Source organism: Propithecus coquereli, unplaced genomic scaffold (genome assembly GCF_000956105.1).
Source record: "Propithecus coquereli isolate 6110/MARCELLA unplaced genomic scaffold, Pcoq_1.0 Scaffold120, whole genome shotgun sequence".
NCBI classification, from domain to species: domain Eukaryota; kingdom Metazoa; phylum Chordata; class Mammalia; order Primates; family Indriidae; genus Propithecus; species Propithecus coquereli.
This window is the reverse complement of record NW_012136081.1, coordinates 5828743-5849852: the sequence shown is the minus strand read 5'-3', so window position 1 is coordinate 5849852 and position 21110 is coordinate 5828743. Positions and strand designations below refer to the sequence as shown.

The window sequence follows — 21110 nt, the reverse complement described above, 5'->3', positions numbered from 1 at the left end:
CTGCCCAGGCTGCTGACCTGGCTCCTGTGGCTCGAGACTTCCTGCTTTGCAGTCCCAGAAAAGTCCCGGCCAAGTACTGTGATTCTCTCTGGGGGACGCAAGCCCCGTGCTGACGTAATAGTCAAAAACAGCCCCCTTCAACTTGGCCCGAGCCACTGTGAAAAGATCGTGTGTCACTCTCGGCGTGAGGAAACTGCCCTAGCCAGGTGAGGTGACTTGCTCAGGATCACACATCTGGAGGACAAGCCAACTCGAGTCAGAGACCTTGAGTCCTCCTCCCCCTCGTTTCCAGAAGCACTTTTTGCAGGACACCACTCTTCCCAAGATGCTTCTTGGAAAGAAGAGGGAGGGTGTTCTGCAGAACAGTGAGTGTGGGAAATGCCCCGTGACTTCTCTTGGGCAGACACTGCATGTTAGACGTTCAAGGCTCTGAGAAGGCCTGCAGCAAAGAAAATCAGCCTTTCCCCAGCCCATTCGCAGGGAGTCCCTTTCCTCGGATCACCTGCTGACACCTGGGCCCGCTTTCTAGGCTGGGCCTTGCCATCTGATGCGAAAGTGGCCAAGGCTTGGAGGCCCCCACAGGCTGGAGCTGGGGGGAGAAGAGATGAGCGTTTCTAAAAACAAAGCAGGTCCACGAAGCGGGCTCAGAAATCCTGTCGTCTTGAGTTTAGCTTTTCCCGGACATAACTGCCACAGATAGTGGGCACGGAGCCAGTTTGTACCCACACAGCGTGGTCGGAATGTGTCCGCGGGTGACTTGGCTCTTCCCCGTGCTGAGGTGTTCCACGCTTTGTTCTGCTGGGGCCCCTCTGGCGCTGTGTGGTCGTATCAAGCCCCCCATCACAACAGATCATGGCACCCAAACACGAGTCCCCCAACTTTCTGAGGAAGCTGACCTTGGCTGTGACTCAGTTTCCAGGCCCAGCTCTGGGATGCCATTTGCCCACCCCTCCCCCACCCCTCACAGGCCTTTCCTTGCTGAGTGGGGTTTAAGGATCACCAGAACTGAGGGGCCCCTGTCCCCCTCGTCTCCGGTGGGTAAGGTTCGGGCCTGTCCAAAGTGCAGGCAGCTGGGCAGTGGTCGTCCCCAGTTTCCAGGCACTGGACCGGGTGCGGCACCCGGAGCTGATGAGGAGCAAGGTGGGGGCCCCAGCCGCGGTGGAGCCCTGGCTAACAGGAAGGCTCCGTGCTCCCAGCGCCAGAGCAGAGCCGCACAGCATGGCCTGGCCCTGATGCCCTGCTGCCATCGAAGAAGGGCCCAGAGAGGGGCAGCCACCCACCCAAGAGCCTACAGCACCGCCCTGAGGGGTCAGAGGAGGAAGCGGTGGTGTCCCTACACGCCTCACCCACGCAGAGGGACTCTAGAGGTGGGGGAGCGTTCTGGGAAGGTGCGGGTCTTGGGGGGCCCTGGCCCAGGGCCATTAGCCGGAGTGTGTCGGGGTCCCCTCAGACATAGACCAGCGAGTCTTCTAGGTGAGAGGGGCCGAGGGTCCCATCCCCTAGTCCGGAGCTAGGCCTGAGCTCGGCGCCTCTCCCGAATCCTGGTCGCGCAGACGCGCATGGTTGGCGCTGGTCGCCGGGATTACGCGCCCCACGGCCGGGCAGGGTGTCCCAGCTGCCCGCGGAGGACGGCTCCGCGAGGTCACAGCCGGCCGGGCCCCTCCGCAGGCTCCCGGGATTCCAGGAGGGGAGGGTGTCCGGGGGCGGGGCGTCTCTGGCCCCGCCCCGTCGGCCCCGCCCACCGGGCGAGGCGGGAGGGCAGTACCGGGCCTGGCCCGCGCGGAGCAGGGCAGCGAGGAGCCGAGCGGCGGCGCGCAGCCCACCCGGGTGAGTGCCCCGGCGGGGTCCGCGGAGCCCCAGCTCTGCCTGCCACCCCCGCCGCCCGCTGCCCCGAGGAGGGCGCCCCGGCACCCCGCCGGGGGTGGTTAGTGGATGCAGCGCAGTCGTCACCCCGCCGGGCGCCAGGCCTTGCTGGGGACCACAGAGGACGCCCAGGGACGAGGCTTGCGGGGCCGAGGAGGGGGAGGGCGGGGCGTTAGCCGCCGGCAACTACTGTGCCCAACTCTGCCCGGCCTGGAGCGCTCGGAGCTTTCCCTGCCGCATCTTCCTGGAAGGGACGGACCCGTTCTACAGATGAGGAAACTGAGACCTAACTAGGAAGTTGCAGAGCCAGAGACGAGCCGGGTCATTCAGACACTAGAGCCCACCAGTCTGTGATGAAGGGGGCCGCAGACCCGCTCCCCGCGCCCCTCATCACGGGGTTGGGGAGGAGGGGCTCAGAGGAGAGATCTGGGGGGTTCCTAGAGCAGGAGCCTCCAGCCCCTGAGGGACCCGGAGTGGGACACAGGGTGAGGAGAGGAAGAGTCTGGACCCTGAAGGCTGCAGGATGTAGGCACCTTCCTTTGTTCCCGATATGGGGCTGTGGTGGCCCCTGGCTGGAGCAGGGGCCCTGGGGCCCAGGGTAGGGGGTGAGCCAGTGGGGGCCTCGAATGCCAGGAGAGGGGTCTGACCAGGCCCCTACCACAGCCACGCCCACCACAGGTTGTCCCAGCCAGCCGAGGAAAGCGCCCAGGCCAGAGGGAGCCAACTCCTAGGCAGAAGGGCGGTGGGAGGCCCGGAGGGCCCGGTGAGAGTAGCAGGCTGGAGCTGCCGCAGCTGCTGCCCAAGGCTGCTCCACCCCGAGTCCCCAGAGCCATCTCCCCACAACCGCTTCTTTGGCTGCGCAGCCGCAGGCTGCCCAGGTCAGAGAGCAGCCCTCTGAGCACATACTGTGTGCTGGGACTTGCACACCTGCAGCCCTGGCCACGTGACCTTGGACTTCACCTCTGCAAGCATCAGCTGAGCTGCCTGTCCAACGGGGCTCAATACCCCTCCCGCTGGGCTTGCATCTGGGGACCCCTGTGTGAGGCAGTGGAGGAAGGGATTACCTAAGGGCTCTGGCTATTTTTGTCACCTCCCCACCCAGATCCTGTCTCTGCCATGGGTGGCCAAGTCTTATTCACCCAAAGAGGCAGTAGAGGCCCAGAGAGTGCAAGAGACTTGTCTAAGGTCACACAGCCAGTCACAGCCTGAGCAGGGCCCCAAGCCTTGATCCCTGGCCCTCTGCCCTGGGTGGGACCGTGTCCCTGGGGGATAGAACCCAGCACCCCCTGCCCACCTTCCCTGCCCAGGGCCCTGTCCTCCTGCAGCCTCGGGCCGCCTCAGCCTTCTCCCCTTTCCCAGGCTGGGGACAGGGCTGCAGTTCCCTATTTAGAGTTAGGTTAACCGGCTGGGGGAGGAAGTGCTGGGGAGGAAGTGGCCAGCCGGGCAGGCCCTGGCCGGCCCAGACAGCAGGCGGGGCACTCTGGTGCCTAATGTTCCCCTCTCAGCGGGGCCCTCGCCCTGGCTGTCCCCTCCCCCTAATTTAAGAGCTGAGGGTCGCACAGAGGGGAAAGCCTGGGCGGGGACGTGCGGGCTGCTGGCGGCCACCCTGGCCCTCCCCCCACCATTGAGCAACAAGCCGGGCCTTCCCGCCCTTTTCGGTTCCACTTTCCTGGTTTCGACACCTGGAAGGCTGTGCTGCCCCCACCGCAGACCCCTGCAGCCAGGTGGCCCCCCAGGGAAGGTTCCCCGGCTGCAGCACCCCCGCAGGGGGGTGGGAGGGCCCCAGCGGCCCCTGAGGACGATCCCCACTCGATCCCCACTCGCTGGAGGCAGCCCTCGGCCTGGGGTGTGGGTGAGGGCAGGCCAGAGAGAGGGGCAGTGGGAGCAAAGGTGGGGGCAGAGCCAGTGTCACCCGCCGTGGCCGCCAGGGTGGGGGTGGAGTGGGCCAGGAGAGAGCTGGGGGGGGACCGCCTGGGCTGGGGGGTCAGCCAGGCTGGGCTCCATTCCCAGCCGCCCTGCTTACTTCCCGTGTGACCGCAGCACCCCATCGCGCCTTCCTGGGCCTCCGTTTCCCTATCTGTCAGACGGGGCTGGTAGCTTCACCTTCCGGGATTCTGTGAGCTGAGGTGTGTGGGACACCAACTTGGTTGGGAACCGTCTGTGGCCCGCCCCGCAGGACCATGGGCTCCATGTTCCGTGGCGAGGAGGTGGCGCTGGTCCAGCTGTTCCTGCCCACGGCAGCCGCCTACACCTGTGTGAGCCAGCTCGGTGAGCTGGGCCTCGTGGAGTTCAGAGACGTGAGTGGGGGCTGGGACTGGGGGGGCTTCCTCCTTGGGTGCTGCTGTCAGGTGGGCCTGGAATATGGTCTGCGTGGGGGGCGGCCTCCCGCCGCAGTGCCCCGGCCCCACGTGAACCCAGCAGTCCCCGCTGCAGACTTTCTGCTCTCGGTCAGTCCACGGCTGAGGCCCCCTGCCTGGGCCGGGTCTGGCCAGGCCTCCTTGGCTCTCCTCACGCCCTCCCAGGGCACGGGCTCTGGTCTGTGCTGCGCTCAGGCGTGTGGGGGCTCGCAGTGTGCTCGGCACCTTTTTGGACCAGGAGGCTGAGGCCTGAGCCCCAGGGCGCACACCTCCCCGGGACACTGAGCCCTCTGTGTGGCAACTGCAGCTCAACGCCTCGGTGAGTGCCTTCCAGAGACGCTTTGTGGCAGATGTCCGGCGCTGCGAGGAGCTGGAGAAGACCTTCAGTGAGTTGGCCCCAGGCCCACAACCCAGGCAGGCTTCCTGGAGGAGGTACCAGCCAAGCGTGGCCTGAGAGGAAGAGTCTGGGTTCCCCAAGTGGAAAGTAGAGGAGGGAGGTGCTGTCAGAGCCAAGACGAGCTGCTGGGATGTTCTTGGGGAGGTGGCAGCCTTGTGCTGAGCAGAGAGAGGGTCCAGGGCAGGGCTGGCTTGGAGGAGGCCTTAAATCCAGCCGGGACATCACCCCGTGGGCACTGGGGAGCCACAGGGATTCTTAAACAGGGGACAGGCACAAACAGAGCTTTCTTCTCTGCGGCCGGGCTGGGCTGGGTGGAGGCCAGGATCTCGGATCTGAGGTCCTTTCTGGCATCCTCTCCCTTTAGGGGCACCAAGAGATCAGCCCCCCAGTCTCCTCCAGGTAGGAGGATGAGCAGGTTTTATTTTGTGGCTTGTTAGTTTGATTTGTAGCTTTTGAATAATCAGGCAGGTACAGAACTCCATTAAGCTTCATTCCAGGCTCTGCAATGAATAGGGGTGTGGGGGAACTTCTGTGGGGCTCAGGCCTGCGCTGGGCAGTGGCCAAGGGACTGGGGCTCAAAGGGAGGGAGCACACCTTCGGGGGGAGGTTTGGCCTGGCATTTTCCTGGGGCCCCCGGCCTGGCGGATGAGTTAGCTGGTGGCCAAGGGCGTTTGGGGCAATGTGTGGGGTCCACTAGACGTGAGCCAGCCCTTGGCTGGTGTGACCCCATCCTTCTGCCCCTAGCCTTCCTGCAGGAGGAGGTGCGGCGAGCTGGGCTGGCACTGCCCGTGCCCGAGGGGAGGCTGCCGGCGCCCCCGCCGCGAGACCTGCTGCGCATCCAGGAGGAGACGGACCGCCTGGCGCAGGAGCTGCGGGACGTGCGGGGCAACCAGCAGGCCCTGCAGATCCAGCTGCACCAGCTGCGGCTCCACTTGGCCGTCCTGGGCCAGGGCCAGGGGCCCCCGGTCAGCTCCAGCCTGGGCGGGGGATGGGGCTGGGAGAGGGGATGCCAGGCCCCCGGGCCAGGGCTCATGGTGCTTCTCAACTCCTAGCTGGCAACTGCCCAAATGGATGGGCCCTCGGAAAGGACGCCCCTGCTCCTGTCCCCCGGGGGGCCACACAAGGACCTGAGGGTCAAGTGAGTGAGGACGACTGCATGGCCGGGGCCAGCCAGGCCGTGCTTGGACTCCCTCCCTTTGCTCTTCCCTCCCCACATCGCTTGGCATCACTGGTCATCGTTTGGCCTCGATGGGGATCACTGAGCTTTGCTTGGCATCACTAGACATCTCTGGGCATTCTGGGCATTGCTTGGCATCAGTGGGCATTGCTGGGTATCGCTTGGCATCGCTGGGAATCTCTGGGCATTGGTGGGCATTGCTTGGCATCAGTGGGCATCGATGGGCATCACTGGGCATTGCTTCGCATCGCTTGGCATCACTGGGCATCGCTGTGTTCCTGCCCCAGCTGCCCTCTGCCTCCTCCCTCAGCCTTGCCCTTGCCCTGCGGGGGGGGGGTCCTCCTCTTCAGCCCTGCCTGGGTGGCCTCCTGCCTTCTCCTTGGGGGCTGGCCTGGCTGGGGTGGCTCGGGCGGGGCGAGGTGGGCAGGGAGTGCCGAGCAGCCCCCACCCAGCCAGCCGGCCACCAGCTTTGTGGCAGGTGCCGTGGAGCGGCACAAGGCCGCCGCCCTGGAGCGCCTGCTCTGGAGGGCCTGCCGCGGCTTCCTCATCGCCAGCTTCAGGGAGACGGAGCAGCAGCTGGTGGACCCCGTGACGGTGAGCGGGTGGCGGCCTGGCAGAGGGGCAGCCGGGGCAGGGCGGGGCGACAGGGTAACCTGAGCCTGGCTCCGCAGGGGGAGCCCGCGACATGGATGGCCTTCCTCATCTCCTACTGGGGCGAGCAGATCGGACAGAAGATCCGCAAGATCACCGACTGGTGAGCGCATGGGGGCTGCTGGGCCTCGCAGGTGTGCAGAGGCCTCCCCAGCGCCCGCTGGCGCCTCCACAGCGCCTGTCCTGTCGCAGCCCCGTGGGCTCCCGTGAGACTCAGGCAGCCCTTCCTCCCCGCCAGCTTCCACTGCCACATCTTCCCGTTCCTGGAGCAGGAGCAGGCCCGCCGCGCAGCCCTGCAGCAGCTGCAGCAGCAGAGCCAGGAGCTGCAGGAGGTGGGTGCCCCGGGCATGGCCGGACCCCCGCCTGGCCCTCCTGGCCCTCCTGGCTCCCCCTGACCGCCCGCTCTGGCCGCAGGTGCTGGGGGAGACCGAGCGCTTCCTGAGCCAGGTGCTGGGCCGGGTGCAGCAGCTGCTGCCGCCCAGGCAGGTGCAGGTCCGCAAGATGAAGGCCGTGTACCTGGCCCTCAACCAGTGCAGCGTGAGCACCACGCACAAGTGCCTCATTGCCGAGGTCTGGTGCGCCACGCGCGACCTGCCGGCGCTGCAGGAGGCGCTGCGGGACAGCTCGGTGAGCTCAGCAGGGCCCCCCCGGGCTGCGCTCCTCTCCGGGTCGGGTGACCCCCAGGAACCTCCTCCGGCAGGTGCCTGTTTCGGCCTCACACCAGGCCTCATGTTCCCGCCTGGCCTTTGCAGGGGGTCCCTCTCGCCCCGCCTGAGGGCCCCAGCCTGGCCAGCCCCCCTCCCCTGACGTCCCAGAGCCCCTGGAGGCCGGGGGCGCCAAGGCAGTTGTAAAGTCAGGAACCTGGGCTGCCCCAGGCTCTGGCCAGGTGGCCGTGGGCCTGTCTGGGAGCCTCAGGCTCCTGGTCTGTGGGTGCGTGACCCTGCCCCTGCGTAGCAGGTGCTCACGGTGAGGCTGGAGCTCCCTCTCCTGGGCCACCCTTTCCTTTCCCGAGCACCTGCCAGTCCAGGTGAGGTCTTTGGGCCCCGCACTTGGGGCAGGGCAGGGCTGATCATCTCGTTTTGCAGAGCGGGGAAGGGGCTGCCCAGGCTCCCCCGGTGCCCGCCCAGGGAGCCCCCGCCATGCTCTGCATCTCCAGCTGGGCCTGCCTTGGGGTTCCCAGGGTCCCTGAAGGCTCCCACCACCAGTCTGATGTGTCTCTCTACCTGGTGCCGCAGAGCGAGGAGGGAGTCAGCGCAGTGGCCCACCGCATCCCCTGCCGGGACATGCCCCCGACACTCATCCGCACCAACCGCTTCACAGCCAGCTTCCAGGGTATCGTGGACGCCTATGGCGTGGGCCGCTACCAGGAGGTCAACCCGGGTGAGAGCGCCGGCGTGCTCCCCGCCCCGGGCCAGCCCCCAGCCCTCTGGCAGGCTCAGCCGCCCCATAGGGTGTGAGCCTGGGAATGGGGGCGTCTCCACCCTGGGCCTGCCTGGTCTCTGGGGATGAAACGAGAGGTGCGTGCCCTGCCACGCTCTCGAAGGGCTGTAGGGCAGGCTTTCTGTTGTCCCCAGCGGCCCCGTTGGGTTAGTAAGGGTGCTGGATGGGCTTGTGCAAAGGGCAGAGGCTTCGTAGGGGACGGCCCAGGTTCAAAGCCCGGCTCACTTGCCTTGGTGAGCTTCTTAGCTCCTCTGAGCCTGGTGCTTCAACTGCAAAATGGAAATAATAGTGCAAACCCTGGAGGAATGTTGGCAAGGCTCGTGATCATTGCACAGTGCAGACGAGTTGCTGCCAGTGTGGTTGGTTTGGCCAGACGGTGTTTTGTGAGAAGTTTGAACGGATGCTGTCTTGGGTCAGGTTCTCCCTGAGATGGGCATTGTGGTGTGAGTGGGCTGTTGAGGGCGGTGCCCCCAGGAGAAACCAGTAAGAGATGGTGGTGGGGGATCCCTGATATCTGTGACTGGTCTGTCCGCTGCCTGGTTCCTCTCCCTCCGGACAGTGGGCTGACTGCAGTGTGGCCGATGCCGTCCGGTGGGAGGAGAGACCCAGCCATGGCATAGGTGTGACCGTGGCGGAGCCCCTCTGGGGAGGGGACTTGGCCACAGGCCAGGGAGGGGCCCTGCCTCACCCAGTGGGCAAGAGTCAGGGTGCTCAGGCCCCGGGGGTGCAGGCAGGATGTGAGGACGGCTCATGTGCTCCTTGGGGCCCGCTGATCCTTTAGGGCCAGCATCCCCGGGTGCGATCTGGGGCGCCCCCTGGTTTCACCTGGCCATAGCTCTTGCATACCGACGGGCCGGCCGAATTGGAACAAGGCACGTCACCCAGATACCCGCGGTGGATGACGTGCTTCTGGGGAGTGTCAGTTTGCCAGGGCTGCTGTGACACGGCGCCACGGCTGCGGTGCTGTCTCGGCTGTGAGGCTGGACGCCCAAGATGTAGGTGCAGCAGGGTTGGTTCCTCTCGAGGGCTGCCAGGGAGAATCGGTTCCAGGCCTTTCCCCTTGACTTGGAAGTGGTCACCCTCATCCTCACGTGGTGTCCTCCTCTGTCTCTACATCCAAATTCTCCCTTTCTGTAAGGACACCAGTCACACTGGATTGGGGCCCACCCAAATGGTCTCATCGTAACCTGTTACCTCTACAGACTCCTTCTCCAAATAAGGCCACGTTCTGAGGTCCTGGGGGTTGGGACTCCAATATGTATTTTTGGGGGTCACAGTTCAGCCCCTAGCAGGGCACGTGTATTGAAAACCTCCCAACTCCCTCGAGGAATTGTTCCATTTTACTGAAGGAAAACTGGGACTTCAGAGAGTAAGTGACCAGCTCAGCCTTCTGGAACTTGCCACATGCCAGCCAGCACTGGGCCTGTCCTTTCAGGGCTTCTGCAAAACGCTCTTCTTGTGAATAGTAGTAGCTGGAGCGATGACCTTACGTGGCATGCCCGTGGTCGGCCGGCCACTCCTGTGGCCTCGCTCACTTCTAGGAACCCTACAGTGACACTGGTGTTATCTCCATTTTACAGATGGGAAATGGAGGCTCAGAGAGGTTAAGTAGCTAGCCCAAGGTCACACAGCTCCTAAGTGGCAGGTTCTTGACTGCAGGCAGGCAGTCTGGTGTCCCTGCCTCAAGAGCACCACCTTGGCAGTTACTGGGGTCCCAGGAGCCTGGATTTGGCGCCTCTGCGGCATCTGGGACGCGAAGCAGATGCCGATTTCTCCGTGGGGTCCTGGCTGACTGCAAACCCTCTGCCCGCAGCGCCCTACACCATCATCACCTTCCCCTTCCTCTTCGCCGTGATGTTCGGTGACGTGGGCCACGGGCTGCTCATGTTCCTCTTTGCCCTGGCCATGGTGCTCGCTGAGGACCGGCCGGCCGTGAAGACTGCGCAGAACGAGGTGGGGGCCGGGCTGGGGTCCTGGCAGGGGTAGGGGCGGGGGTGGCGGCAGCCCCTCACCGTGCTGCTGCCGCCCCCAGATCTGGCGGACCTTCTTTGGGGGCCGCTATCTGCTCCTGCTCATGGGCCTGTTCTCCGTCTACACTGGCTTCATCTACAACGAGTGCTTCAGCCGAGCAACCACCATCTTTCCCTCGGGCTGGAGCGTGGCCGCCATGGCCAACCAGTCTGGCTGGAGGTGAGGCCTCGGCCCCGGCCCCCAACCCCCGCCTTCCCCCTGCCCCCTGCGGCCCTAACCGCCCTGCCCACTGTTGCCACAGCGACGCGTTTCTGGCCCAGCACGCAGTGCTCACCCTGGACCCCAGCGTCAACGGCGTCTTCCTGGGACCCTACCCCTTCGGCATCGACCCCGTGAGCCCCGGCCACTCGAGTGCCCCTGGAGGGTGGCGGCAGGGGGAGGGCAGCGCAGGGACTCCCGACGCCCAGCTGCCCACGCCTCCAGCAGCTGTCACTGGGCACCTCCTGCCCGAGGCACGGGGGACACCAGGCGCCTGCCCTGCTGGGCTACGTCAGGGTTTCCTAAGCACGCGGAGAGGAACGAGGGCAGATATCAAGTCCTTCTGAGGCTTGCTCTCTGAGCCCCTGCTGTGAAGTGATTTTATATTTGATCCTCAGAACAACCCGGGGGGGGTGCACATTGGTATTACTACATTCTGCAGATGGGGAGACTGAGGCACAGATCCCGTGCCCAAGTCACCCAGCTGTGAGGAGGTGGGGCCGGAGCCATCTGGCCCCATCTGTGCTCTGTTGCCCCTCGATGGGCAGGCCCCATCCTGGGCACAGGGGACAGACGAGGTGTCTGCCCTGGACAGGTGGGCAGGTGACAGGGCTGTGTGCTCGGGGAGTGGGGCTTCCTGGCCCTGGTGGCCGGGGAGCCTCTGAACTCGGCCCGCCCCGCCCTGCTGCCCCAGGTCTGGAGCTTGGCTGCCAACCACCTGAGCTTCCTCAACTCCTTCAAGATGAAGATGTCTGTCATCCTGGGGGTCACGCACATGACCTTTGGGGTGGTCCTTGGAGTCTTCAACCACCTGTGAGGGCCGGGGCTGCTGGCGGGGTGTGGAAGCCGCGCAGGGCGGGTGGGCCCCGGTGAGCACGCCGCCCTCCTCCCTGCCAGGCACTTTGGCCAGAGGCACCGGTTGCTGCTGGAGACCCTGCCGGAGCTCACCTTCCTGCTGGGGCTCTTTGGCTACCTCGTCTTCCTGGTCGTCTACAAGTGGCTGAGCGTGTCGGCTGCCGGCGCCGCCTCGGCCCCCAGCATCCTCATCCACTTCATCAACATGTTCCTCTTCTCCCGCAGCCCCACCAACCAGCCGCTCTTCCCCGGGCAGGTGGGCTGGGGCAGGGGAGCAGGGCTCACACAGCCTCACGGGGTCCCCGTGGTCACTGGGCCACTCAGAGCTGCAGGATCCTCGTCTGGGAGATGGGGATGTGGGCTGAGGCTGTGCGGAAAGGGCAGTTGGAGGCGACGGTGCTCAGCTCTAAGCAGGGCAGCTCACAGTAGGTGCTGGAAGCCTGCGGTCCCTTGTCACAGGAGTCTCCTAGGAGCCATCGCCCCGCACCTGGGGGCCCTGGGGAGCAGGGACTGCAGGCTCTCTGGGCCCGTGTGATTGGTGTGACCCAAGTCCCTGGACGACTCGCGTGTGCGCGGTGGGGGACGCCCTGACTCGCACCCTCTCGCTGGCAGGAAGTGGTACAGTCCACGCTGGTGGTCCTGGCCTTGGCCATGGTGCCCGTGCTGCTGCTTGGCACACCCTTGCACCTGCTGCGCAGGCAGCGCCGCCGCCGTCGCCGCCGCCATCACTCGCGGAGGGACCCTGCTGGCAGGCAGGTAGGGCCAGGGCGCGGTTGGGAGGTGAGGCTGCAGGTGGGCGTGTCCCCGACCCGCACCCTCAGCTCCCCTGGGGGCTCCTGAGTGGCTGTGAGCAGGCAGTGGGGGCAGCGTGGGCCCCTCCCAGGCTGGGGGGCTGCCCACCCTGCCCGCTCCTCGCCCCAGGAGGAAGATGAGGCCGGGCTGCTGGACTCGCCCGAGGTGTCCGAGAACGGCTGGGGCTCTGATGAGGAGAAGGCAGGGTGCCCTGAGGACGAAAAGGAGGCCAAGGTGGGCGGGACACCTTTCTGATTGGGGGGTGGCTGGCTGCTGGCCCCTGAGAGCCACTCACTGCTGCCTGCCCTGCAGCTTGTCCCCTCCGAGGTGTTCATGCACCAGGCCATCCACACCATCGAGTTCTGCCTGGGCTGCATCTCCAACACGGCCTCCTACCTCCGCCTCTGGGCCCTGAGCCTGGCCCACGCCCGTGAGTGTCCTGGCTGGGGTGGGGCAGGCCACCCTGGGCCCTGGCTCCATCTCACGCACAGCTGCTGGCTGGGTGGCCTGGGCGGGTCACGTCTCTCTGGGCCTCAATATCCCCTGCTGTAAAGTGGGGTCGTTTGAGGAGGTCCCGCGCCACTGAGGGGGCCGGCAGGGACCTGCTTGCTCTCGGCCCTCACGGCCCCCCCTTTTGCCCAGAGCTGTCGGAGGTCCTGTGGGCCATGGTGATGCGCCTGGGCCTGGGCATGGGCCGGGAGGTGGGCGTGGCGGCCGTGGCGCTGGTCCCCATCTTTGCTGCCTTCGCCGTGATGACCGTGGCCATCCTGCTGGTGATGGAGGGGCTCTCGGCCTTCCTGCACGCCCTGCGGCTGCACTGGTAAGAGCCCGCCGGGCTGGCCTGGGCAGCACAGGGCAGGAGGAGGCTCCCCTCACCTGCCTCTCCCCTTGTCGCCCCCAGGGTGGAGTTCCAGAACAAGTTCTACTCAGGCACTGGCTACAAGCTGAGCCCCTTCGCTTTCGCCTTGGAGGATGAATAGTGCCCCATCTGTGGGTCACGCCCAGCCCCGTCCTGACTGCTCTGAGCAGGAAGGAATAAAGAGGAGGCCTGGGAGCTGTGTCTGTTCTTGTCTGGAGCACCAGGGGCACCAGGGCAGGGCCCCTCCCGCACCTCCTGCCCGTGCTCACACCCTCCTTTCTGGCTGAGCTGGGGGCACTGGTCCAGGATCTGGGGCCTCCACGCATGAGCACTTCTGCAATAACCCCAGACTTTGGGGGTAAAAGAGGGCAGAACTAGGGCCAAGGAGGATGTTTCCAGCACATTCTAACTCAGAGGCAAGTGTCTTCCCAGGCCAGGCTGGAGGAATGCACTCCCCATCCTTGGAGGTGAACAAACTGGCTGCAAGTGTGTCTGGGACACTCTGGGGGGAAGGCGGGTGACTGGTGCTGGGCCTCGGGCTCAAGGTGCTCTGAAGAAGAGAGCCACCAGAGACACCCACGCCTGACACAGTGCTCTCCATGCGGAAGGACTGTGGTGTCACAGCCCAAGGCCACACCTGCAGGGCAGGGCAGGGGCTGCCCAGAGTAGCCAAAGAATTACCCAGGGTCCTGAGGGTCAGAATAGGGGCTGCCTACCCCACTCCCCCCTCCCCTCCTGGGTGGTCCTTCACTCAGATGGGGGGCGGCCTCCTGCTGCTCCCTCTGGCCGGGGGTCCTACCACTAGCTGGGAGGCAGAGCCAGCCCTTCTTAGAGGCCTTGGTTTTTCCTTCCAACAAGCTGCGAAGTGGTTCTTCTGGCTGGAGGCCCCAGAAACAAAGGCCACTTTGAGGCCAGAGCTGCACTGGGCACAGAAAGCCAAGCTAGCCTGCCCCATGGCTGTGGCTCTGGCCAGCTGCTGGAAGAGGCCTGTCCCTTGGGTCCTGGACTGCCCTAGTCAGAACCCCTGGATGCTGGGAGCAGGCAGGAGGGGCTCCGCAGCGATTCCACATACCTGGCAGAGACTTCCCTCAGAGCAGTGTTGGTTCGAGTGGCTGGTTAGGAACCGAGGTGGCTGCTGTGGGCTCTGGCTAAACCCAGAGCTCAAGGCCTCACGCCTTCCTGGGGCGCAGAGGGCAGTGAAGCAGGGGCTGATTAGGAATAGACGCTCAGGGCCAAGTGTGATTTGGGGAGACAGGTGTGGGATCCCAGCCGGCAGCACTGGTTGAGAAGTCTGGTTGCCAAGGGAATGGCACACGCAAAGGCACTTGGGAGGGCACCTTTGGGGAGCGGAGGTCATCAGGAGACACAAGGGTGAGGCGGGCCACCCGCACTGAGGACTCTGCAGTGGGCAGCACAGGTCCCATCCCTGCCCTGTGAGCTCCTGGCCCAATCCAGGAGGCAGCTGAGAACCCCGGGGCAGTTGACTGCATGAAGGGATGGGCCAGGGAAGGACGTGGGGTGAGGGTGGTTTGGAAAGGACACCCTCTTAGTGGAGTTCAGAAAGCACTTTCTGTAAGGACACCAGTCACTTTGGATTGGGGCCCACCCAAATGGCCTCATCGCAACCTGATCCCCTCTTCAGACCCTTTCTCCAAGTAAGGCCCTGTTCTCCTGAGCGGACGGGGGCAGTGAAGCCCATCGTCTGAAGATCTGACCGTCTTGGTGTGTCCAAGGACGAGCAGGGCTGGAGGGAGCTGGCAGAGGGGGCCGGCGAGGACCGCGGACACAGGAAGGCCCTGGCACTTTCGTTGTGAGTGGAAGAGAAGCCACTGGGATCTTACACAGGAGTGTGACGTCACCTTGCTGTTTTATTGTCTGGGTGTGTCTGGATGTCAAAACCCATTCACCTGCTTAAAATTTTAAATGTGTAGCGGGGTGAACAGTGAAAAGCCCCTCTCCTGCCTGGCCCAGCTGCCTGGTGTCCTCCCCAGACACAGCCCTGCTCCCCGTCTCTCCTGCATCTTCCGGAGGTCCTCACACTGGGCAGGCAGCAGGGAGAAGCAGTCGGGTCTCAGGTCTGGGGGCTGCTGGCTGGGATCCCCTTAGGACTCACAGGGAGAGGTCAAGGGCAGATCCAGTGGCCCTCTGACATCTAGGGCCCAGGCAGGCCGGAGGGTTTAGGAGGTAAACCAGAGTGTGCTGGCCCAGAGAGTAAGTTATCTCGAGGAGGGGAGGGGGAGGGGAGAGAGGTCAACAGAGCCACGTGGGGCCCAGTGGAGAGCAGCAGGGTGCTGCTCACTCTGCCTGGAGCACTGCCCAGCCCAGGAGCCTTACATGGGCACCTAAGGTAGCAGGAGCCCTCCCTGAGATTCAGGACACATCCAAGGGTGACAGCTTGAGGTTGGGTTTTTAATTTTTTTATTTACTTATATAGTACAATCTCTGTGGTAGCAGAAATATATGCACAAAAAACAATTCAAATAAGAGTAAAAAAAAGGTCTGCTATGAATTTATCCCATAGGACATTTAATATATACAGATTTCACAGCTATGCTCTATCCACGGCCCCGCATTCCACATACTGGCTGCTGAGTGACGTAAGGGACACCAGGAAAAGTGAGGGCAAGGAAAACTGGCCACCCGAGAGCCCAGGCCAGGGTTTCCCTCCCCCTGCCCAGGGGCCCTGGGGCAGAACCGGCTGGGGAGGCCAGCCCCCATCACAGGCTCCCAGGCAGGCCGGGCGGGAGGAGGGAAGGGCCCAGAGAGCTGGGCAAGCAGCCTGCTCCCCCAGGAGGGGAGACGGGAGGGAAGGAAGATGGGGAGGTCCCGACACTGCCCGGAGGCCACAGCCTCACCGGAGTGACTAGAGCACACTCAGAGTTAGGAGGGGGCCCGACGAGGTTCTATCCAGTTACGGAGAAACTCATCAGTCTAACAAAACATGTACAACAGGCACAGAGGAGCTGGTCCTCCCCGTGCAGGCGGCTCAACAGCTCCCGCGCAATCTGCTTCCCCAGCTTCCGCCGTCGGGACCACGGGGGTGAAAGAGCAGCTTCCTGAGACACCAGGAAGCCCGCCCTGCAGCAGTGACCAGTGACTTCACAGTATGTCTCTGGGAGTGAGTAGCATCCGCAACACGTCATCTACAAAGAGCCTGGTCACAATGTTCACCAGCACGTTGATGAAAAATTTGTAAAATCAACATTAACCGGAGTACCTGCAGTAACACTGTTGACTTTTGCTGTTTGCCGTATCTGCCTGAAAGCCTTGACCCCCGAATACAAAATGCCTTCTCTAGATTAAAAGCATTCAGAGATATTGCACTATTGGACTATTTATCTGCTTCCCAATCTCGTTTCAGAGTCCTAGTGAAATCGTAAACAAGATATGAAATAAATGTTACTCCATTTTAATACAGTCTTTAGTATCATACACATCTGTGTTCAGTAGTGAGACATCCAGAGCCATCCTGCCGCAGGTGCGCAGTCGAAGCACAGAGGGGACCCTGCTCGGCCACCTCCCCGTGCTGTCCAGTGTCAAGGTGGATGGAGTCCCCACAGTCACACCCCAAGCTTTCTCTTCTGGTCAAAATAGGCATCAAACCTCGCCTGGGCGTAGTCCTAGGAGACAGCAAGTAAAGAGAAGACCTCACCAAGGGCTCCTGCTTGCCTGAGCCTGCCCACGTGTCCTGCTTAGACAAGGGCCGAGGACACAGACCCAAAAGGACCACAGCCCAGGACAGGGCGTGCAACAGGGCTGCTCTGAAGACACTGTTTCTGAGCTCTCAGCCCTGGCCCTGCCTTCCTTTCTTTCCAATAGACCTGGCTCGAAGTCCCTTGGCCAGCCCAGCCCTGCCAACCAGGAGGGACTGCTTGTCTGCATGTCTGGCAGTGCTACGGTTCATCATCTGTTGAACTTGAATTCTGCAGGCACTGGCTGCCCAACACAATAAAGGTTCTGCTTTCAGAGCACAATGTCCCTGGGACGTGAGCAAGTACAGAACGAAAGGTGAAGAGAAAGGGTGCCACCTATTTTTTTTTTTTTTTTTTGAGACAGAGTCTCACTGTGTTGCCGGGGCTAGAGTGCCGTGGCGTCATCTTAGCTCACTGCAACCTCACACTCCTGGGCTCAAGCGATCCTCCTGCCTCAGCCTCCCGAGTAGCTGGGACTGCAGGCGTGCGCCACCATGCCCGGCTAATTTTTTCTATATATTTTTAGTTGTCCAATTAATCTCTTTCTAATTTTAGTAGAGACGGGGTCTCGCTCTTGCTCAGGCTGGTTTCGAACTCCTCAGCTCAAACAATCCGCCGCCCGCCTCGGCCTCCCAGAGAGCTAGGATTACAGGCGTGAGCCACCGCGCCCGCCGCCACCTATTTTCTGAGATCGCCTGCAGCTTGACTGTTAAAAAGAACCCAGAAAGGAAAAGGAGAGAACCTGGTTTGAGTTCTGTTTCTGCTCCTGTCATGCCACGGAACTGTCCTAGGTTGTTCCCTCGTCTGGCCATCCATGTGGATGGCACAGTTTCTTAAAGACCCACTCCCAATCTGAAAGTGCAATTCTAAATGCTAGGAAGATTACAGTATCATCAAAAAATTAACTTGAGCTGTAATTTCTACCCCACAAACATGAGCCCATTTTAAATGGACGGTGTGAGAGCTTTCACGGGTGCACCATCCAGGTCTCCAGCACCGCCACAACCACGAGGATGCTTCCAGCAGGGCTGAAAGTCCCCCAGGGCCTCCTGCAGTCAGCCCCACGCTCACGCCTGGCGCCACAGGCAGCCACTGACCCAATTTCTGCCCCTAGAGGTGGACTTCTCTTTCCTATGTGTCACATAAATGGAATCATACAACATGCCCCCTTGGTGTCTGGCTTCTGTCACTCAGCATGAGGTTTCTGAGAGTCACCCAAGCTTTGGTTTCAGTGGCTCATTCCTGTTTATCGTGGAGTAGTTTCCATCACATGGACCTACCGTGTGTATTATCCATTCGCCAGCTGACAGGCGTTTCAGTGGTCTCGGGGTTGGGGCTATTAAAAATACAGCTGCTGTGAGCATTTGAGTCCAAGTCTTGGTGTGGAAATATGCTTTCATTCCTCTTGGAGTGTTACCCAGCAGAGGGGTGGCTGGGTTGTATGGGAAGTGCATGTTTAATTTTATGGGACTGTCACACTGTTTTTCAGACTGGCTATACCATTTTACATTCCCACTGGCAAAGTATGCACATTCCCATTGCTCCGTATGATCGCCAACATTTGGTACTGTCAGTTTTAGCCATCATTGTGATTGTATAGGGTATCTCACTAAGGTTTTAATTTGCCTTTTTTTTTTTTTTTTGAGATAGGGTCTTGCTCTGTCACCCAGGCTGGAGTGCAGTGATGTCATCATGGCTCACTATAATCTCAAAATCCTGGACTCAAGCGATCCTCCTGTCTCAGCCTCCCAAGCAGCTGGGACTACAGGAACACACCACTGCACCTGGTCCTTGCATTTCTTTTATGACTAATTATATGAAACACACAAAAAGATGCTTACTGGCCACGTGTTTATCTCCTGACCACTTATAAAGTGGGTTGTTTGGTTTCTTGCCAAGTTATGAGTTCTTTATATATTCTAAATACAAATCTTCTGTCAAATATAAATTTGCAGTATTTTCTCCCAGTCTGTGGCTTTTCATCTTCTTAATGGCGTCATTCAGGGAGTTTTTCATTTTGCTGAGGTCTATTGATATTGTTAAGATATAGGTATATATATTTTTTGGTCTACATTCCCTGGCTCCTAACTCCCACAGCCCTTGCTACAGTAAACAGAATCTGACCTTCTCCTGCCCTCCTTTCACCTGCCCAAGGCAGGAGTCTAATCTGATTGTGGGTCACAAGACCCTCATTCCAGAGAGTCCTGCCCCACATCCTGGAGGAAGGAATGCTGCACAGAGAGGCCAAGAAGAATCTGAAGAGACAGGCTAGGTTTAGATCATACCTTTTTACAACCACATTTCAATACAGTTGTCCGTGTTTCAATCCCACCTATCCAATGAAGTCTCTATAAAAAGCCCAAAGGGGCCGGGCGCGGTGGCTCACGCCTGTAATCCTAGCACTCTGGGAGGCCGAGGCGGGCGGATTGTTTGAGCTCAGGAGTTCGAGACCAGCCTGAGCAAGAGTGAGACCCCGTCTCTACTAAAAATAGAAAGAAATTAATTGGACAACTAAAAATATATAGAAAAAATTAGCCGGGCACGGTGGTGCATGCCTGTAGTCCCAGCTACTCGGGAGGCTGAGGCAGAAGGATCGCTTGAGCTCAGGAGTGTGAGGTTGCTGTGAGCTAGGCTGACGCCACGGCACTCACCCTAGCCCAGGCAAAAGAGTGAGACTCTGTCTCAAAAAAAAAAAAAAAAAAAAAAAAAACCCCCCCAAAGGACAGGGTTCGGGAGCTTCAGGATAGTCGAACAGATGGAGGCTGTTCTCATCACAGGAAGGTGAGGAGAACTTATCCACGTGCTGTGAGAGGGGTGCACCCCAACTCCATGGGGACAGAAGCTCCTGGCACTAGGGACCCTTCCAGACCTCATCCTCCTATGTATCTCTCCATCTGGCTATTTGCGTCCTTTAAAATATCCTTTGTAATAAACTGGTAAGTATTAAATATTTCCCCTTATTTAACATTTACCGGTTTATTGTGAGTCGCTTTAACAAATTAATCAGATCCAAAGAGGGGGTTATGGGAACCCCAATTTATAGCCAGTCAGTCGTAAGTTCCAGAGGCTCAGGCTTGAGACTGGTGTCTGAAGTGGGAGAAGGAGCAGTCTTGGGGACTGAGCCCTCGATTTGTGGGATCTGATGCCATCTCCAGGTAGATGGTGTCAGAACTGAATCGAAGGACACCCAGCTGGTGTCTGTTGCAGAACTGATTGCTTGCTTGTTGGTTGGGAGAAATCTTCCACATTTGGTCACAGAAGTCGTCTGTAGTGGTGATTGTTTTTGGGTGAAAGAACAGGAAAAGGCACTCTGAGTTTGTGTTTTTTCCACTCACATTGACTTACTGTATTTTTTTTCTTTAAGGTTCGTGTTTTATGTAAGCCAAGAATACCTGGGCACGGGCCACCAAGCCTTTCTCCTGTTTTCTTATAAAAACTTAATAGTTTTAACCTTTATATCAGGTCTATTATCTGTTTCAAGCTGATTTTTGTGTATGGCGTGGGATCAAGGTTCATTTTTTCCCCATATGATGCTTCAGTTGTTCCTGTACCATTTTTTAAAATATAACCCTTTTTTCCATAAATTACCTTTCTGCCGATATCAGTTAGTCACGCACGTGTGGGCCTATTCTGGGCACTCTGTCCTGTCCTGATTTCCGTCTATCGTTCCATCAACGCCACATTATCTTGCTTACTGTGCTTTAGAGAAGTCTTGAAACAAGGTGGCAGGAGTCTTCCAACTTTGTTCTTTTACAAAATTGTTTTGGTTATTCCAGGTTCTTTGCATTTTCACATAAATTTTAGGATCAGTGTGTCAACTGCAACACAAAAGCCTGGGTGGGTTTTGCCCAGGGCTGTGGTCAGTGTGGGGAGAACGGACATCTCTACCTGGAGTCTGCCCAGCCGTCGGGGGGCTCTCTCTCACTCAGCTTCTTTACTTTTCTCACTCTTTTATAGTTTTCAATGTATACATCTTGCACATATTTAAACATTTATCCCTAAACGGTTCATGTTTTTTATGCCATTGTAAATGCACTTAAACACTTTTCATGTACAACTATTTCTAGCATATAGAAACACAATTGATTTTTGTATACAAACCTTGTATTCTGTGACCTTGATAAACTCTCAGCTTTTCTGTTGACTCCTTTGTCATTTTAATGTATACAACCATGTCATCTACAGAATAAAGGCAGTTTTTCTTCTTCCTTCCCAGCATGCCTGTTTTCTTCTTTGCATTACTGCACTGGACAGGAGCTCCGGACAATGTGGAAGAGATGCAACGAGAGCTAACGTCCTTGCTTTGTTCTGCACTAGGGGCGGGGGTGAAAGGGAGTGCTCCGTCTTCAACCAGTAACGACGTTAGCCGTGGGTTGTACACACGCCCTGTATCTGGCTGAGGAAGTTGCCCTCTATTCCTAGCCTGCTAGGATTTTTTATCATGACTCAGTATTGGTCAAATGCTTTTCCCTGTATTCACTGAGATGATCATTCGGTTTTCACCTTCATTCTGTTAATGGGAAAAATTACATTAATTGATTTTTCCCATGTTAACCAAACTTGCATTTCAGGGATAGCTGCCACTTGGTCATGATATATTTTTATATGTTAGTGGATTTAATTTTTGCAATGTTTTGATAAGGGTTTTTGTGTAACGTTCATGAAGGGCACTATCTGTAATTTTCTTGAAATGTCTTTGTGTAGTATTTGTATCAGGGTAATACTGGTCTCATCAAGAGAGCTGGGAAATGTTTCCATTTCCTTTATTTTCTACAGGTTTGTGTAGGACTAGTATTAT

The 21110-nt window shown here is 59.7% G+C and overlaps 2 protein-coding genes across 4 annotated transcripts in view; one reads left to right on the top strand and one right to left on the bottom strand.

Annotated features, from left to right (window-relative positions):
• Positions 1-1766: 1766 nt before the first annotated feature.
• TCIRG1 (T-cell, immune regulator 1, ATPase, H+ transporting, lysosomal V0 subunit A3) lies at positions 1767-12816 on the top strand. Of its 3 annotated transcripts, XM_012665562.1 has the most exons (20): positions 1767-1827; positions 4040-4160; positions 4528-4606; positions 5362-5582; positions 5670-5755; positions 6262-6388; positions 6466-6548; positions 6684-6777; positions 6860-7072; positions 7681-7825; positions 9699-9838; positions 9918-10075; positions 10158-10248; positions 10809-10927; positions 11012-11225; positions 11582-11725; positions 11891-11995; positions 12074-12191; positions 12404-12581; positions 12663-12816. In XM_012665562.1, the coding sequence occupies exons 2-20, from the start codon at positions 4044-4046 to the stop codon at positions 12739-12741; spliced, it is 2511 nt and encodes an 836-aa protein (XP_012521016.1). In that variant the 5' UTR covers positions 1767-1827; positions 4040-4043; the 3' UTR covers positions 12742-12816. The 3 variants fall into 3 exon arrangements, with proteins under 3 accessions (XP_012521016.1, XP_012521017.1, XP_012521018.1); XM_012665563.1 differs by lacking the exon at positions 1767-1827 and having other exon boundaries at positions 4096-4160; positions 4528-4652; XM_012665564.1 differs by lacking the exons at positions 1767-1827; positions 4040-4160 and having other exon boundaries at positions 4193-4652.
• A 3192-nt stretch (positions 12817-16008) lies between these two features.
• The window catches only part of CHKA (choline kinase alpha), a 72439-nt gene continuing 67337 nt past the window's right edge, over positions 16009-21110 (bottom strand). Inside the window, exon 12 of the mRNA XM_012665644.1 lies at positions 16009-16240. Within this exon, the coding sequence (XP_012521098.1) occupies positions 16181-16240 (60 nt within the window). The 3' untranslated portion in view covers positions 16009-16180. The remainder of the gene's footprint in view (positions 16241-21110) is intronic.

What these genes read in the sequence shown, in the direction of transcription:
- TCIRG1 (XM_012665562.1), top strand. Translation starts at nt 4,044, where the DNA reads ATGGGCTCCATGTTCCGTGGCGAGGAGGTGGCGCTGGTCCAGCTGTTC. An exon ending in ATCCGCAAGATCACCGACTG is followed by an intron (nt 6,549 to 6,683) that starts GTGAGCGCATGG and finishes CCTCCCCGCCAG; the next exon opens with CTTCCACTGCCACATCTTCC. An exon ending in ACCCCTTCGGCATCGACCCC is followed by an intron (nt 10,249 to 10,808) that starts GTGAGCCCCGGC and finishes CTGCTGCCCCAG; the next exon opens with GTCTGGAGCTTGGCTGCCAA.